The 17,840-nt window shown below is 43.4% G+C and overlaps 1 protein-coding gene across 1 annotated transcript in view; it reads left to right on the top strand.

Annotated features, from left to right (window-relative positions):
- LOC119380257 (disks large homolog 5-like) overlaps positions 1–17,840 on the top strand; it is a 154,552-nt gene that overhangs the window by 75,076 nt on the left and 61,636 nt on the right. The window contains 10 exon segments of the mRNA XM_049417805.1: positions 4,445–4,765; positions 4,768–4,898; positions 4,901–5,009; positions 5,012–5,300; positions 5,302–5,374; positions 5,377–5,593; positions 5,596–5,644; positions 5,646–5,774; positions 14,654–14,819; positions 14,905–15,007. Coding sequence (XP_049273762.1) covers positions 4,445–4,765; positions 4,768–4,898; positions 4,901–5,009; positions 5,012–5,300; positions 5,302–5,374; positions 5,377–5,593; positions 5,596–5,644; positions 5,646–5,774; positions 14,654–14,819; positions 14,905–15,007 — 1,587 coding nt within the window.

The raw sequence follows: 17,840 nt of genomic DNA, 5'->3' as shown, positions 1-17,840 counted from the left end.
TTAAGCACGAATGCCAAAATAGGCATTTGTAGGCACTTTTTAACCTCCAATTCATGCTCATATATCAAAGTGGCACGATGGAGCACAAGGGACAAAATAAGCATTTGCCTAAAATCCGTCTCTATTGATTGGTATTGGTTGTTCTTTCTGTTGTGCTTTGTCTCTGTTATGTATACACTACATTTAAAACTCGATATAATAAAGTCAGCAATTTGCTTTGTTATATTATATCGAAGCTCGACGTTTTATGCAAAGTGTATTTGCCGATGGGTTTTTTTTTTACACGAATGTACCACGAAATTATCTACGTAGTAGAACAGTACAAAAAAACCTGAGAATCTGAGAGCTGGTGACCACATCTATGGTTTGATGTCGCACCAGCAAAGTTCTATTCACTGGTAGGCCAGACACACATAAAGCTGAAAGAAATGCAGACTGTGCTAATCAGTGTAGGCGAAGTGACCGTTCTGCTGCTGTGACTTGCCATCAGAACCTTGGGTATCGACCAGAGTGGCACAACACCGCCAATCTGCCTACGTTCCAGTCAGTCCAGCGAATGTGCGCTGTCAAAGCTCATCGCACACCAGAAAAACAGATGAGCTTCGGTTCAGAACACGAAAGTGAGAGGACAACCTGAATTATTGCACGTTTGTTCACAGTAGCCACACTTTCTAATTTGCAACAACATGCACATGTACACGCGCATGCTATGTTTATGCTACTGTGTTCGATAGAATTGAGTAGAAGATTCTGTACAGCATCCTAACTTCGATCACCACTGTGCATTAGTCCAACAAAGTTTGTAAGCTCGTTTTTATCAAAGAACCTCATGTAACACCTACATAACTTTGTGCCGTTGGTTGCGGTGCAGTGAGTAACTACGATAGCTCCATAGAAATCTGTCAGCTACTTAAAACTTCTTGCGACAGTGCACTTACTAAAGAAAAACTTTCATTTGCAGTAAAAGGAGTGTGCTGGTGGTTTGACTGCTTTTGCTGGGAATTTATCCTTTTCTTCAATGAGTCCAGGATACAATCTTCTGACTTTGATATCATGGAGAGCGAGCTCAGTGGCGACAAACCTTTGCACATCATCGAGATAACTTGCTAGATATTACTAGGCTTGTCAGTGACGGCCATTTCCTGATTGATTGAGATCTCTTACAAGTGAGGGGCCGTTGCTGCCACCTCTAGGGCGACTTGTGCTTGTTACTTCCCACGCAGTGACAAAGATGCATCAAATTGGATGCTGATGCAAGGACACGCATGGTGGAATTCAGAACTATGTTGCCGAAAGTGTGTGACATGATGCATACACCCGTGTGCAACAGGGTGTGCGCATGCTCTCGTTTGCTGCTGCTCCGGGGTCAAAGGAGAGCACACATGTGCCCCAGCCGCTACCGAAAAGATGCTGCTGTGGTTCGCAGCTACTGTATGTCCCGCGGTGTGCGATTTGAAAAACGTGTTTGCGAAAAACCGCTTATAAATCCACCCTCCAACCAGCAGAAGTTTCAATTTTTGCCCTGGTCTTCCATTACAGGCCAGGTCCAAAAAGCCGCTCTCTTTCATCTCCCAACAAAGCTTTTGGATGTGCCATGTGCTCAGCAAAATACTTGATTGGAAATGAATCGAAATGGAACGAAAAATTACAAAGTACAGGTCCTGGTAAACTGACAAGTGCAGTCACTTGAGCAGTGCTGCCTGGAGTGTTTCAGCTTAGCACATTGAAGTCAGTAGCGCTGAACCGGTTTGTTCACGGTTATAAATTTTTACTTCTCCGAACTGAAACTAACCAGAGTAAAAACCACATGTGGGCTTTTTTGTTTGTTCGTTTCTTTATGATAGGGGGTTGGAGTTAGCAGTAACAGAATGAAAAGCCCAACATGTCTAAGATGGATACAGAAACGTTCAAGATACATCTGATAATGTCTGCATCTTTTCGCTTGTGAAGCAGATTTATCAGCACTGCTTCTCACTCTGTTTTCTTTTTCTTTGTTAGAACAATGCAAGAACAAAGAAGGAATATCTAAACATGTCTTGGGCCTGATGATGATGAATTATGGCAGAGTCCCTTGTAATGGCTGGGCAGCTTTAAACCACCCACTCATTGTGCAGTTCACATGACGTGGCGCTTGTGTGATTCTGTGCTTCTGCCACACAATATTACAACTGTTAACGTGACTCCTTGCCTGACATGAAGCCTTTATAGGGTCTTTTTCTGAAGCAGTTTCAAGTGCTGGCGTGGCTGTGTGGTAGAACCCGTGACTCCATGGAGAATACCTGGGTGCGATTCTGGCTTGAGCCCTGTTGTTTTTAGCAGCGAAGCTGTTTAAGCCAGCCATTAAATGTGCGCGTTTCATGAAAAGCCAGCCGCGCCTTAGCCATGGCAACCAGTGACGCCGCAGCTGCTAGAACGCCTGGCATAAGCTCATGACGTCATGCCAAGCCACGCATGTGCAGTAGCAGCAACCATGGAGCTGGTATTGCTAAGCCATGCCCCAGCGACGGAGACACTTCGTGCAACCGAGTTCCGCCGCGCTTCCCCGCTCGATCAGATACAGCCATGGGACTCGCAAAGAAAGTACGTGCTCCCGAAGAAGTAGCAGCGCATCGTGAATGAGGCTTGTCGCTGTACGAGAACGGCAGCGATGAGCAGATCCAGGATATGCGGCCAGGGAATGGGAGAACTAGAGACTAAGAGAAGGTACTGCCAATCACTGTGAGTGAAAGGCTGCATGTATGCGGGCTCTACGTCAGGATCCAGCCTACCGGAAAGCCAAGTACGAGCGGCGCCGTGCTCGACCAGCTTCGCTGTGTCTCAAGCCTTGCGTGGCTGAGTGCAAGCTTCCGCCTTTCTTTTTTCTTTTTTTTTTTCATTATGTGCAACAGCTGCAATGGCCACCAGCGGTGGTGGACAACATCGCTACCAGAATCAACTGTTGTAGGGAGCTCATAATAGCTTACACTTTAAAATAGAGAACAGCTTAGAGACAGGGACAGATGGAAGACACACACAGCAGTGTTCTTGGAGTGGCTGAGCAACATGAAAAAGGACCCATTGTATAAAAATTAAGCCATGAAGAGTAGAGACTTGGGGATTTTGGTAGTTCATATTGAAATATACATATCAGCATGAGAGACAAGGAAAAACGAAGAAAGGCGCACACAGCACTGTGTGGGTCTTTCTTCCTTTGTCCTGTCTGTCAGGCTGTTATATATTTTTAACGTGAGGATACCAACATGCCCAAGTTTCTACCCATCCTGTGAGTGATATCACTTGATAAAATAGAATGTTTTTGTCTAAAGAAGACCATTGCATGGGTAATTCTTTATGAAAGTTAACACGATAATCTTGAGTGGGGCTGCCAGACAACAAAAATCCCAATTTCTCTTTATGTTCTTTAAAAATGACAACTGATTTTTACCCCTGAAATTAAAAAATATTATACCTGTGTCACACGGGCACCTTTGAAAGGCCATCCAGTCGATGGCCATCGAAATTTCACAACTCTGCGCTGCTACACAGCAGTTTTAAATGGCCGTTCAGTGGTTCAGCGCGTTTCTCGCAAAAATTGTGTGGCGCTGCGGATCTTTATTTTCGTATTCATGTCATTTAAAGTTAAATAATATAAATTAACTTCAAAACACAAACATGTCTGTTTTTGTTTAAAGATTCCAATAAATTGTTGATTCGTAGTCATGAATGCATATTTAGTTCTTCAAGTTGTTAAGCAGCGAAACTGTGGTGAGCGACACACGGCAAGATGGCACAATGAAGACAGCACGTCGCTGTCGTCGAGAGTATGTGCAGTTTGCACATTTCAAGTAGCAAAAATACTTCATTAAATAATTTGCAAGGCTCACATATAATGCTTTTAAAGCATACTGGTTAGATTCTTTTTTTCTAATCGGGATACGAGCACACTGTGAACGACAGGGCCGTTCGCGCTGTTTCCGTTTTCATTGCTCAATGGCTATCGAAGTTTGATATAGTGACTCGATGGCCTTCGAAACATACCGTGTAGCAGCTCGTGCTTGACCATTAAGTCAATAGACTATCGGTTGGAAGGCCTTCCAAATGCCCATGTGACATGGGCACTAAACCTGAAAATGGAGCATCCTGCTCGATCTCTGTATCTGGAGGGCTTTAACAAGTGTTCACATGTGGTGTAAGGCTAGAAAGCTGCTGTTTTCAAATCCATATTGCCCTTCAGTATTTTTCTTTATTTCATAAGAAAGACTGATGTTTTTAACAGTGTTGTGTGACTATATACTAAATTTTAGTTTTAATACTTGAAGCTTTTCCAGGAACTTTCTGCAGATGGCATTAGTTTGCCACATTCTCATTTATGAAAGCAAATATATTAACAGTACTGTCTGTGTACTTACACCTAATTTTTAAGGCTACAGGAGTATCACTCATTTTGTTTTTTGTATTCCTGCAGGGTCTCCCCCAGCACACCAGCGTGAGGAAAAGTCTTTTGTCTCATGCTCAGTGCAGACAGACACACTACATGAACTTGGAAACCACACCAAAACGTTGACCTTAAGCAGCCGGAGCAGTAAGTCAGGTGGAGCGTCAGAGAGAGCCTCTGTCGGTGTTCAGCCAACACTCCTGGACAAAGCGTACAACAAGATCTTTGGTGAAAGCGGGTCTCCAAGGAGAAGAAGGCCCTGCTGCCTGACGAAAGGCCCCATTGAAGAGTTGGACTCGATGCTGGAGTGCTACAGCAAAACTGGCGGCAAGCGCTCTTCTGGCAGACAACACAGGAACATAATGGGGGCACATGGCCCAAGTACCGGGGACCTCCACTCCAGCTAGGCGAGGCCGGAGTGGCCAGCACACTCCAACCTCACAAGCGACGGGAGCGTAAGTCCCTGGCATCCTTTACAAACAGCTGCAAGTTCCCTCCTATGCAGACTTCCCTGCTGAGTTAAGCTCCCCTTCTAGTGGCAACTGCACCTCAAGTTCAGGTTCCTATGCATCTCCAGGCAGTCCCCCAAAGGCTCCCACGGGGTCCAGCAGAGTTCAGAGCGGGTTCCGCTGCATTATGCAGCTGGCCTGCCTGAAGACCGCCTGGACTACTCAGTGGTGTCTGCACACAAGGATGTCCTTGAAATGTATCAGCATCGAGGAGGCTTGAAGAGTCGGCCCCACTCGGCCCACTACCCTCGCGAGGCCTATGCCAAGCCTGTCACGCCCTATGCTGATGTCCTCCTCTCTGGCCATGTACATCAAAGCCTGCGTGCAAATGTGCCTCTGTACCCGCAACCACGAGGCCACCAGCATGCCTACTACCCCATACATTTCACGTAGTGGGGACTCGCTCCTAGCAGGTGACGGGGCTGAGAGCTTGCGATATGGACCATTGGGTGGGACAAAGGGGATGGCCGTTATACGCCGTCTCCATGTCCATCCCAGTACAGCTTTTCAGGCACTTCACCAACTCACAGCCTGGACTTCCCCCAACAGTTCCAACCTGTTGCACCAGCCCCTAAGCGCCTCGTGCCCACACATGTGCATGGACCTTTTCGTCCCGAAGAGACTTACCCACAACCCTCATATGATGGTTTAGCTACATTTCCAAAGCGGAACCACGCATACGGATCCCATCAACACCAAGTGTCACTTCAAAGTCATCGCAGGAAAGTGTCTACAAGCTCAATAGAGAAGGCCCCATCACTCACTGATCGTAGCAGCCCAATGCCAGCTTTTACAGTGGAATTGCTGACTCCCAATGGGTCTCGGGCCATCACTGAGCTTAGAGGCCGAAGGTAAGGCTCCCTAAAAACAGTCAAATAGCTTCCCAGAACTAGAGTGATACTACATGAAGCGTTGTGAACACACATAATTGGCTGGAGAGCTTTTCTTGTTTCATGACAGTTGAAAATAGGGTCATCAGCGTACTGATGTGATTCCATTCATGTTTTGCCAGCTGGTGAGTTGCAGACCATCAAATAGTAACTTGCATTGTATATAAGTCACCTACTAGGCTACTGCAAAATTGAGCACAACACAGCAGCTTACTATACATAATTGGTTAGAATAGAGTCTGTTTTTTTTTTTCTCGCCTTACAGAAGTAAGGGTGTGCTAACATTAATCTTCGAGATAAATTGAATACAAATAAAATAGTGCCTGAGGTGATTTAAGTCGTATATTGAATATTTTTCAAGTTGTTTTTAAACACTGGACAGCTCTTTTTATCAGTATTGTGAGACAATATTGACATCCTAGTATTCACATCATTAACAAGTGTCTCTTATACCATTGTACATCACTGCACATTGTTTATTAAAGGTACAAATACAGCATTCAGAACAAATCAATTTGTTCACATACACAAGCTATTTGATGTGTGTGAACAGTCACAGTTCAGTAGGCATAGTTTGGCTGCCTGAGTAGCATAGCATTCTCTACTATGTCATTTCTCCTTTTTTTATGTTTATTACAAATGTGCCAGAATCAAGCACATGCGATACTTTCAATTCTATATTATGATAGAAAAATGTTGGGCTTGCAGATGCAGACACAGTGTTGCAAAAAGACAACACAAACAGTGTTTCTTCACTTTCCTTCTGTATCTCTTCACTTGTGTCTATGTATGTATGCTGAACTTTTTTCTTTAATGATCCCTACTGAAGAGCTGAGCTGTGTTGTTCCAACATTTGAAAACTACTTAAAAATGTTCATAGCTCTCAAATAATCACTGTGTAAATCAAAAACTTGATAAAATAGTAGCACAGTGTGTTGACAATGAAGAACTCAGCAGCCATAGTGTTCAGTAAAGATTTAACTCTCTGTTGGACAAAAGGCCATGCACAAAGTTGCTTTGATTGCATGGACACTCTTGGCTTTGACCTCATTGTCCACTGCACTAGAATCTCGTATGGCCGATAATAGCATCACACAAGTTTTCATTTAGTCCCCATCGGCGCGTTTGTGGGTGATGGCAAACAACATCTGTAAATGTCCTCTAAGGGGTACTGACACCAATTTTCTAAGGTGAGCTTACTCTGCCATACTAATTCCTGTCTGCAGAGACAGCTCTCAGAAAGTTTAAAGCTCAGTTAATGTTGATAAGAGATTTTGTTTTGACATCAAAGTCAATTTTCGTTTGGTGCACCTACTGACATCGACACTACCGTGACGCCAGCGACAGCGTCATTCTAGTGACCTCACGCACCAGTATTAGGTACTAGCTGTGATGACGTCGGGCACTTAAACATTCAAAATGGCCTCTTGTACGTCACCAACAGAACCACGGCACAGACCGGCCTTGGAAACGTCACGATATCTTGCGCGAGCACATGACGAGAAGCTTATATCGTGTTGTGACGTCAGGGTACAGTGGGAACCGAAACTGGCTTTGAAAACGTGCTGTAATTACTTTTTCAGGATGCACTCATGCCTTCGAGTATATTTTCTAGGCTCTTGAGTGCTGAAAATTTTCATGTCAGTACCCCTTTAAGAACCTCCTGTGAAAGAGATCCCACATTGTTAGAGTGGACTTCTGATTTTCATACCCTCTACTCACCACATCTTTCGGGGAGAATTATATGCGGCACAAATTTTTATGAAGTTACCAGTTGTACCACGCTTTCGTACATGTCGATCCAGCTTTCTAGGTTTTTCGTAAGTTGATTTGCAGAAGGTCGGTGATCCCTCGGTAACCACAGCACAATCACCGTGAGAACAGTATTCAATGCATTATTCGAAAGTTTGAATATTCATACACACATAAGCACAAGCATGCCATGAGGCATAGTGCGCGTAATTCACAATGTCTTACAAATGAGCTTACCTTTACTCCAGTCATGACACATGATGTGACTTAGAGTGAGAGTGCATCAACATCAACTTGTCACTGCACTTGTGGTTCATGCTAAAGGCTTGGTTGACTGCTCTAAAGAGTGCTAAAGGTAAGCATTAAACCAGAGTAATATATCAAAAAACAGCCCTTTTATAAGTTAACTTCAATGTGGATAAGTTACGTCACCACTGTGAAAATAGAGAACTAGCTCCTGATAATATTCATGTCTTATTTAAAAAATGATAAATAGTAGTGAATCATTGGTAATAAGGATTGAATTTTACATGACATGTTTGAACGAAAAAGAGATTGCAGTCTGGCCAATTTTTATTACATTTTCATGCTATAGAACTCATTAATGCCTCTGCTTCACGCTTGTATAGTATTGCAATAGGTTCCTTAGTCTGTCCTGGATGGCCCAGGACTCCTGAAGTGCTTCATTCGACCAGTTTGCGTTGATATACCGAAGGCATCAGGAAGTCCTGGCTACATTACAATTTAGGCAAAATGCAATAACACCCATGTACTTAGAGGGCACCTTGAACACTTTTGAAGCACCTATTCTTTATTTGTGGGTTGCGTAGACTGATAGCTGGGGATAATTTTGGCATAGGTCAAAGCACCAATATTTATTTATTTATTTTACTTATTTAAATTAAATAATTATCAATATATTTAATATCAATAATTTAATATTTTTATCAGGCAGTGAAATTACTGCATCACTACTTACCACCTCAATGTGTAGTTGTGCCCGCCAGAGCTAATGCAGCTGGAAATGATCGCTAAGAGCGCAAGCCTTTGATTGGATGAACGTAACATTAGATGGATCACGGCATTGCATCAGAACAGACATTATTATGGGGTTTTGTTTTTATTTGCGTGCTTTTCCATTGATGCCGTTGCAACAACAACAAAAAAGATCACTACAGCTACAAAACACGATTGAGGCGCTGGCTGCTATTTCGCCTCTGGCTTTTTGCTTGTGTGGGTCGGATGTCCATACGAAAGGCTTCTCTGCTGCCTCATTTCACACGTGCGGTACACCCTTGGTTCTTGTTGAAGTGGTGCAAATACCCTCCTTTGAGTTCGAGACTGCAAGTTCAAGGAATCTGTTTTGTTTACGGAACCCTTTTTCTCGGGGTGCTGGCGGTGCGGCACCACATTGTTTGTTGCTACGGCAACGGCTCGGTCGCTGCACTGGATGGAACGGGCAACAATAGTATGCAAGCTCCGCCAATGTAGGAACTTTCAGCTCATTCCATCGGCAGTGCCTTGCAACACATTGGCAAGTGAAATGTGGACATGTGAGCTCGTGATGATCAAGTTGAGGGTAGGCATTTCTTTTTGTATTCTGAACTTTCTAGGCTAAGTAACTTCAGACTGCGTGCCCCTATCACTGCTGTTCTTGTTGCATTAATCTGTCCATCCTTCACTCTACACAACCCGCAAGTAAGAAATGGGTATGTACTTGTATGGGGTGAGAGGGTGCTTTAAAGGTAGTTGTACGTTAAAGAACTCCAGGTGGTCAAATTAATTTTGAATTCCCCACTGTTGCATGCCCCATAACTATTTCATGGTTTTGATGCATAAAACCCCAAAATATGGCAGATTGAAGAGACTCTCAGTTTATCCAGTGCAGTGTTTTCTGAGCAGGCTCAAAGGGTGCGATAGCATCTGGCAGAGCATGACTGCGTATATTGGTATTGCAGTGTAGCATTCTTGTACTAACATGGGGCTGACTTATTAATGAGGGGTGCCCAGTAACATGCCAGAATTTTTTTTCCCCATTATATGGCACTTATATCTTCTTTTATGGCAACAGTGCCCATTGCTAGTGCAAGACCTTTCATGTCAGTGTGAAAAGTACATTGGCTTTTACATCATCATCATTGTCACTACAGTAAACCGGCTAGTTGGTATTCATTCATTGTGTAACAGCGCGAAAAGGACGAGAAAAACTTTCTAAGGCACACATAAGACTGGGCACAGCGCTGTGTCCTGTCTTATGTGTGCCTTAGAATGTTTTTCTCATCCTTTTCGTGCTTTTACATAATGAATCATTGTCAGCCTATCTTATGTCCACTGCAGGATGAAGGCCTCTCCCGATGATCTCCAATTTACCCTGTCCTGCATGAGCTGATTCCATTTATACCTGCAAATTTCTCAATTTCGTCGCCCCACCTAAGCCTCTGCTGTCCTCAGTCGTGCTTCCCATCTCATGGTATCCATTTCGTTGCTCTAACCATCGTTACCATCATTGACCATCGGTTATCTGACCTTCGCATTACGTGCCCAGGTCCATTTTTTTCCCCTTAATGTCATCTAGGATATCAGCTACCCGTGTTTGTTTTCTGATCCATTTGCAGTCTTCCAATCTCTTAATGTTACACCTATCATTTTTCTTTCATTACATGATGCGAGGTTCTTAATGTCTCGAGTTTCTTTGTTGTGCTTCAAGCTTCTGCCTCATATGTTAGTACTGGCATTATACAATGGTTGTACACTTTCTGCTTTAGGAACAGCAGTAAATTTAGCCTGTCATGATTTGGGAATGGCTGAAGTAAGTGCTCCAGCCCTTATTCTTTGGTGAATTAACATTTCATTACTAGGCACCCCTGTTTGTAATTGACCTGGATATACATATTCTTTTATAGATACTAGGGTCTGGTTGCCAATCTCAAATTCTGATTCTTTCGCTGAGCCTCCTAACATTATCTTTGTCTTTTGCATATTTATCTTCAACCTTACTTTAAGACTTGCTCGGTTTAGGTCTTCAACAATATTTTGTAATTTGTTGCCATCATTGCTGCAGAGCATGACATCGTCTGTAAACCATAAGTTACTGAGATAATCACTGTTAATCATTACGTATACTTTTTCCCACCCAATCTAGTCACTTGAATACTCCTTGAACCCAATAGGGAACATTGGAGAGATTGCATCTCCTTGAGGGACACCTTTCGCAATAAAAATTTTGCTGCTTTTCTTGGTGATTCTGCTCAATCAAGCAACTTCTAAATTACTTGATTGAGCAGATTGCTGTGGTTCATTGTGGAATACCTCTTCCTGAAGCCAGCTTACTCTCTAGGTTGATTAAAGTCAAGTGTGTCTCTTGCCAGATTCGTAATTACCCTTGTCAACATCTGAATTATCCTTGTATAATTCTGAAAGAAGGCTAATCGGTCTGTAGTTCTTCAAACCTTTTATGTCTGCCTTGTAACGTATTAGTAAAATATTGGAGTTTTTCAAACTGGTTCGTTCATTTGAAGTTTTTAAAGGGGTCGTGAAATGTTTTCCGAAAAGTTTCAACTACGTGTGTATTTGGAATCCTGGCCATCCATTCAATACTATACCTTGACTCGTTTCATCGTCTGGGTTCATTTAATAACTATAAAATCACAGTTACGATTTCCCAGCTCACGTTGCCCTCAACTGTACAGCTGACGTCACTTTAAGTCAACCGACGAAAAGTCTCTGTCGTTGACAAAACATGGCGATGCAGCGATGTTTGCTGAGCCATAGTTGGCTGAGATTCGTAGCATCGTACTGTCTCGCTTGTGACGCCGGCAGCTTGTGAAAGCGAACGTTGTTTCCACTTCGATAAGTTGTACAGCACTGTCTGACGACGCACACGATTGCATAGCTAGGACTAAGCCACCCAAAACACACCGTAAAACACAACCTAACATAACGAGAAAGAAAAAACTGGGATGCTGCACCATGCGAGCGAAGCCAAGAATACACACATGACGGAGCGCTTGAAAGCGGAAACAAGCAGATCAAGTGCTGTACTGCACAGTATACAACTCGGAGTGCAAAAGTTGCTGTGTTATTTGTTTCCCATCTAGGTTCCTATAAATCTATTATTTTAGAGCAAAAGAAAGCTAACGCTGTGTTTATGACTTCCCTTAGCATGACGTCACACGTTAGTGCCTATGGCTGCCCGTAGTGCCGCATAGTCGTTTAGGAGGCCAAGATAACTGCAATTTCAAACAGGTGTCATTAATTATAGACTGAATATAGCGCCGAAATATTTTGGAATCGGCATGTCTAATCCTTGTTGAAGCAGGAAAAATTACAACTGGGCAACGTCATTTTCTTTTCACGACCCTTTTAAAGTATTGTGTGCAGAGTGTCACAAGGTTGTTACATGTAAAATTTCCTCCATCTTTGATCATATAGTCTTTCCGCTGGGCATGTCTTGTAGAGCCTGTCTAACCTCGATAGGTATGCATGGAACTTTGGTGTCATGTTTGACTTTGATTTCACTCATGGTAGGGTGACTTCTATTTGAACAGTGCAGTTCAGAGTAAAAGTCCTCTGCGACCTTCACCTGTCATTGAAATTCTTAATAATATTGTCCTGGTTATCTTTACAGCATGCATTATGGTCTTTTGCATACTGAGTTACCTTCTAGCTGCTTTGATGCTGCCGCCTTCTTTTTGCTGTGTTCTCTATCTCTTTATTGTTGTACTACTGCATGTTGTTGAGTTTCCTCTTGTTGATCAGCTTTGACAATTCAGCAAATTGTAATTTATCTCTTGCGGTAGTTACTTTTATATGTTGTCATTTTTATATTAAGTCTTTCGTGGCGTGAGAGAACTTGCTTGGCTCTTGTCTCCAATTTGTTTGTCTCCAGTTGTTTTGCCTCTAATTTCAATTGCTGTTTCAGAAATAACTAGTTACAGTTTCTTTCTACCTTCTATGTCTTCATTTTCTTTCTACCTTCTATGTCTTCATTTTCTTTCTACCTTCTATGTCTTCATTTTCTTTCTACCTTCTATGTCTTCATTTTCTTGTTCTAAAGCATTGTACTTGTTCTCACATGCAATCCTAAATTCCTCAGTTTATACCCGCAATGTCTTTGTGGACTAGAAATCCTGCGCTATATTCTCCTCATTGAGCTCTCTATAACAGAGGACGTGCCCATTAGTCAGCACTCTATATGCTTCCCAAACTCCTCAAGCAGGTCCGCTAGCCTAGTTTTACTAGGGAGGGTGCACATGCTTAACGTTGGCAGGTTCACCTTCCACGGGTGTTCTTTTTGGGCTTTTACATATCATAGGTCATTTATTTACCGTTGAATATAAAAAAAGTGTATGCTAAACATATGCTTTACTGTCAACTGTGTGTGAAGCTAATCCTAGACAGATTGTATGTGTTCACTAGGCTAAGGGTTCTCAAGCTTTCTGGCTTTGGAGAGCTCCACCAGCTTTCCCAGAAGCTGTGGAACCCCCTAGTCTTTCCCTCTTTTCGCAATTTGCTTATAAACACTCGCTATAAAGGCTCACTAAAGCAAAGCACTTAGCCATGCTGCTTGCAGGAATGCAGAAAGTAGTGCCTCTTTCCTCAGTGCAACGCCTCTTTCCCTCATTCAAACATACAGGGGAAAAGGGGGTGGGTTATACTCTGTGAGTGCTAAAGTGCCAGCATGTCTCAGAGGAAGTACTTAAGGTGTGCTTGGACAGCTCCTCATCCCCTTGGCATCAGCCATATTGGAGAATAATGCTCATGAGTTTGATGTAACATTAAAGGGCCTGCCCTTTCATGTATTCATAAATTATGCATAAGAATTTGAGATTTCTATGAAACTCTATATACAGAAAAAGTCACAGAACAAGCCAGCATGAGAAAGCACAGTTCCATGTACCCAGTCTACTTTTGCAGAACAGACTGTTGGGCTAGTTGGCTATCCATGAACACTGAAAGAATAAGCGCTAAAAATTGATGAGCACAAAAAGGAGAACAGTCCTTTGTCTGTTCTCCTTCTTGGTGCTCGTAAATTTTTAGCACTTATTCTTTCAGTGTTCAGTCTACTTTTAGTGGTCAGTCAATAAAAATAACCAGGTATTTAATATTAATAAACTTATGAGAAATAATAATGAGCTATTCAACTTTGAGCTATAGTGCTTGTTGCACTGATGTGGAGGGCCTTGCAGTTATAATAATGGTTGCATTGAAAGCATTTGTGTAAGGAAAAGACATTCCAGTTATTTTTGGGTGCCTGCTTATACACTTGTCTCCTCAGTTCTGCTGCCTTCAAGAAATGTGCTTGTTACCTTTAATTGCAATTATTACATCTGCTGAGTCTTTCTTGATGCATGGAAAATTCAGATATTGAGGGCTTGTGATCTGTTACTCTAGCTGTAGTATTTGCTCTTTATTTTTAGTGTACATTCAAGGTTGCTTGCAATTTTTTTTTTTTTTGTACTGTTATGTGCTGTTTCACTGTATGCTACTTGAAAGAAAGGAAGAAAATGGAAAATTTCCTCAAAAACATTCATCTGGAATGTAGATAGTAGAAATTGATCTGTACTGTTTATTGTTGTGAGTGCTATCACACAAAACAAAACAGTAATGTATTCTGACATACTTTACTGTGTTTCAGAGTACGTAACTTCCTCATAAAGTTTTAGGTTAGCATGGTAGGGCTTCTAGTGCAATAAATTTGTTGCACTAAGGTATTTGCTGTCTCAGTTCTTGTGTTTTATTGGCTGAAACTAAAGTCCAAAAGAGCAGTGACTGTTTTGTTATGCCTTGTGTTTAAGAACAGCAGGTTATGCTCACATGAGCAGTTAAATGGGCACAGATTTTTCTAAACCCAATATTCTAGAATGTAAGCTATTGTTGTGGTGTAGTTAAGTCTAGTTCAAGGTTATATAGAATAAGCAAGTGTGCGACAAATCCAGATGGCCTGGTAAACCTAGCACTTGGCTTTTTGAAGTGCAGGGATTTGTAGAACAGGCTAATGCCCTTATGTCAGATACACTGTAAAATGCAGTGTGGGTTTTGGTTCTTTCGATGATGAAGTGATGCTGACAAGAGAAGCGCTTTTGCAGACGACCCAAGCCTGGTGACATGCGAAGGATAGTGATTGAAAAGAGCCTGGAGCCCCTTGGAATACAGATTAAATGTGGTGCTGGTGGCACCATTTTTGTGTCTTCTGTCTCCGAGAATAGCATAGCTGCTCAAGCCAGCCTTCAGGTTGGAGACCAGCTGCTGGAGGTAAGTGAGCAGGCCCTTTGAGCTGGGGCTCCAACTGATGTGTAGCCTTATCAGAGTGATGAAAGTGACACTCATTCGTTTACAGGTATGCGGGATAAACATGCGCAACGCCACTTACCAGCTGGCAGCTAATGTTCTTCGGCAGTGCAGGGACAGCATTACAATGCTCGTGCAGTTCAATCCTGACAGTGAGTCCTTCACTTTCTTCTTACTGTATATTGTTGAGTAGGCCGCAACTCAATAAGTTCTGCTGCCATGGCATGCCTGTTACAGGAACTGAAGAAGGAAGTAGTCCTAAGGGGCAACATCTATCTATTGACTAGCCTGAATATAGAGACTTTCTCAGTTCAAGTGTGTATAGTTATGTGATAGTTGTATGGTGATGTTTTACATTTTGGAGTTAAAGGATGACCCAATTTTACCAGTGTGATGTGGAGTTGCACACAGTGCAGCGCGACATTGCGCTGCACTGTGAGCAACTTCACAGAACACAGCAGGCATAGGTCAAGGTTTTTTCGAGGGGGGGGGGGCGAGGTATTTAGATGGTGATTGCTAGCGACTGAATGTGTGATTATGCAATGATGATAAGAATGATAATTGCAATAGATAAGAAAACCTGGGCCAGGGGGCGCTGCTGCACCTTTCTGAAATGTGCCCCCCTTTTTCGGAATTCTCGTTATGCGGTCGCGCACGGTACTCCGCCGGCGGTTTGTTTACATTGCGGCTGCATGCATTCTGTCTCGCTGCACGCGCGTGCGTGCGTTCTCTTTTTTCCCCTCTTGTTTTCTGCTCGCGCTACGTGCGCGTTCTCTCGCGCTGTGCCGAGCAGTAGTGCACAGGCTCTTGCTCGCGGGGCTCATGTGAGCGTGCTTGCGCGCTAAGCTCACGCTGCACTTGCTCTAGCGTTGTATTGAAATGCGGGTTGTGGTCTCGTGGGGTCGATGGAGATGATGTATAGCACGTTTGTCAAGAGACTGGCCAAGAAAGCCACCCATTTGGCGACGCTAATTCGCAGATGGTAGAGAAAATGAAAGGTTGAAAATAAATTAGTGCGCCATGGTTTTAGAATGGTGAAAAGAAATGGCACCGTGATCGTGCAGAACATTTATGACGAGAACTTCTGCAAACTCGGTATGAAAATAAATGGCAAAGAAAAAAGTCTAATTAGTCACCCTGCTTCAAAGTGTGTGCGCATCTGAGAGAGGCGTTTATAAATGACACAACTAGCTTGGACTAATTCGTGCGAGCCCGAGTTTAGCTTGAAAACCACCCGAAGGTCTTCTTGGTAAACGATTTTTTGGGTGAACTGCACAAGGGCAGAGGATGAAACACGACGACGAGAACAAGGACAACAAGGGAACGAAGACGATAGGACAAGAGCTTCGTTCCTTTGTTGTCCTCGTTCTCATCACGCTGTTTTATTCTCTGCTCTAATTATGAACCAACTAGCCCTCATCAAGCTGTTGCCAATGCACAAGGGCAAAACAAGAAAGGTGCATGCGTTTGCTAGCTTTACTGTTCCGTTTTTGCGCATAAGTTCTCCCCCCAAGTTTGAGGTGGGCTGTTTTCCTGGCCCTGCGGTTTCCGAATGTAGAACAGTGTGAAGAAAAAACACACGACTTTCTGTTTCTGTTTTTCTTTCTCTTCTGTTTCTGTTTTTCTTTCTTATGTCATTTCAGAGCAACATAGAACCCACATTGTTAAAGGGCCCCTCACCAGGTTTGACAATTTTGAGCTAACGAGCACAATGCATACACTGGGCGTTCACGATCACGTCTGCCAAAATTTGCAACGCTATGCGCCGTGGAAATGGGTGAAATTTCAAGGTGAACGCTGCTTGCCCTTCCTCTCCCGGGCGCACGCTTTAGAGAATGAGGGGATGACGTACATGAGAAAATGGCCCCACGTAGATGGTAGTGCTGTGACGTCGCTCCTCTACGTAGACAACTGTGCTCTGACGTCGCCAACAGTTGCACGTGACACTGGGATAATTATTTGACACGACATATGTAGTTTGTGTAATTTGTTGCTTGAATAGATTAATAAAACTTGAGAGAAATAATGAGACACACAAAGGGAATGTGTGCGTCTTTTTCATTTTTTTTTCGTGAATTGCAGCAAGATGCGGGGCTAATGTGCCTCCCTTTCCCATGCGTTCGTGTCCCCGCGGTTAGCGCATCGAGCAGACGCCAGCCTTGGAAACGAAAGTAATGTTCTGGCGCGTTCGAGCACTCATTATGCTCATTTATTCTACCGCGTCCAAGTAAACGTTAATGCGGCACTGGCTCATGATACCGCCACTATCGTGCCCGTACAAATGTCTCAACTTTCATGCCCGTCCCGCAGAAACAGGCAGTACACCACAGAGAACGCCGACAAAACGCCCACGGCCGCTACATCACGCTACATAAAATAAAGTAAGCGGCCGTGCAACGCCGCTCGCGTGCTCGGGCTGGCTCGGGCACGTCATGCGCACGTGACCATGCATGCGCATGACGTGTTCATGCGTATGTGTCAAGTGAAGAGGGCAGGGAAAGGATTTGGCTTGCTAAGGCTACACGGAGCGAGTGGCAAGGGTTTGAAACTCGCCTCCTTGCATCCTGGTTTCGCGCCGCTACAAATTATTGTTTTTCTCAGCTCGTAATGAACTGATTTGAAAAATTCTTGCGGCATACTGCTCTTCATTCGGCACACAACAACTTCCAGCGTCTAACTAAAATTTGCTATGTGGCCTGGTGAGGGGCCCTTTAAAATTTGTGGACACACACACACGCACGCACACACGCATGCACATGCACACGCGCGCGCGCGCGCGCAGGCACACACACACACACACACACACACACACAGATATAGATACAGACACTCTGTTTCGGCTAGCAGCACTTAAGTGCATGGAAACATTTTGTGCTGCTTTGCCTTAGAAACACGGTCGAGATATTTTTGTAACCAATTACAATGGCTTTGTACACAGTTCTCAATGTCTAGAAAGAAGGGAATGCTGCAATATCCAGTGCACCA

Source organism: Rhipicephalus sanguineus, chromosome 1 (assembly GCF_013339695.2).
Source record: "Rhipicephalus sanguineus isolate Rsan-2018 chromosome 1, BIME_Rsan_1.4, whole genome shotgun sequence".
NCBI classification, from domain to species: domain Eukaryota; kingdom Metazoa; phylum Arthropoda; class Arachnida; order Ixodida; family Ixodidae; genus Rhipicephalus; species Rhipicephalus sanguineus.
The sequence above is the reverse complement of the archived record's forward strand: the minus strand, read 5'-3'. Positions and strand labels throughout refer to the sequence as shown.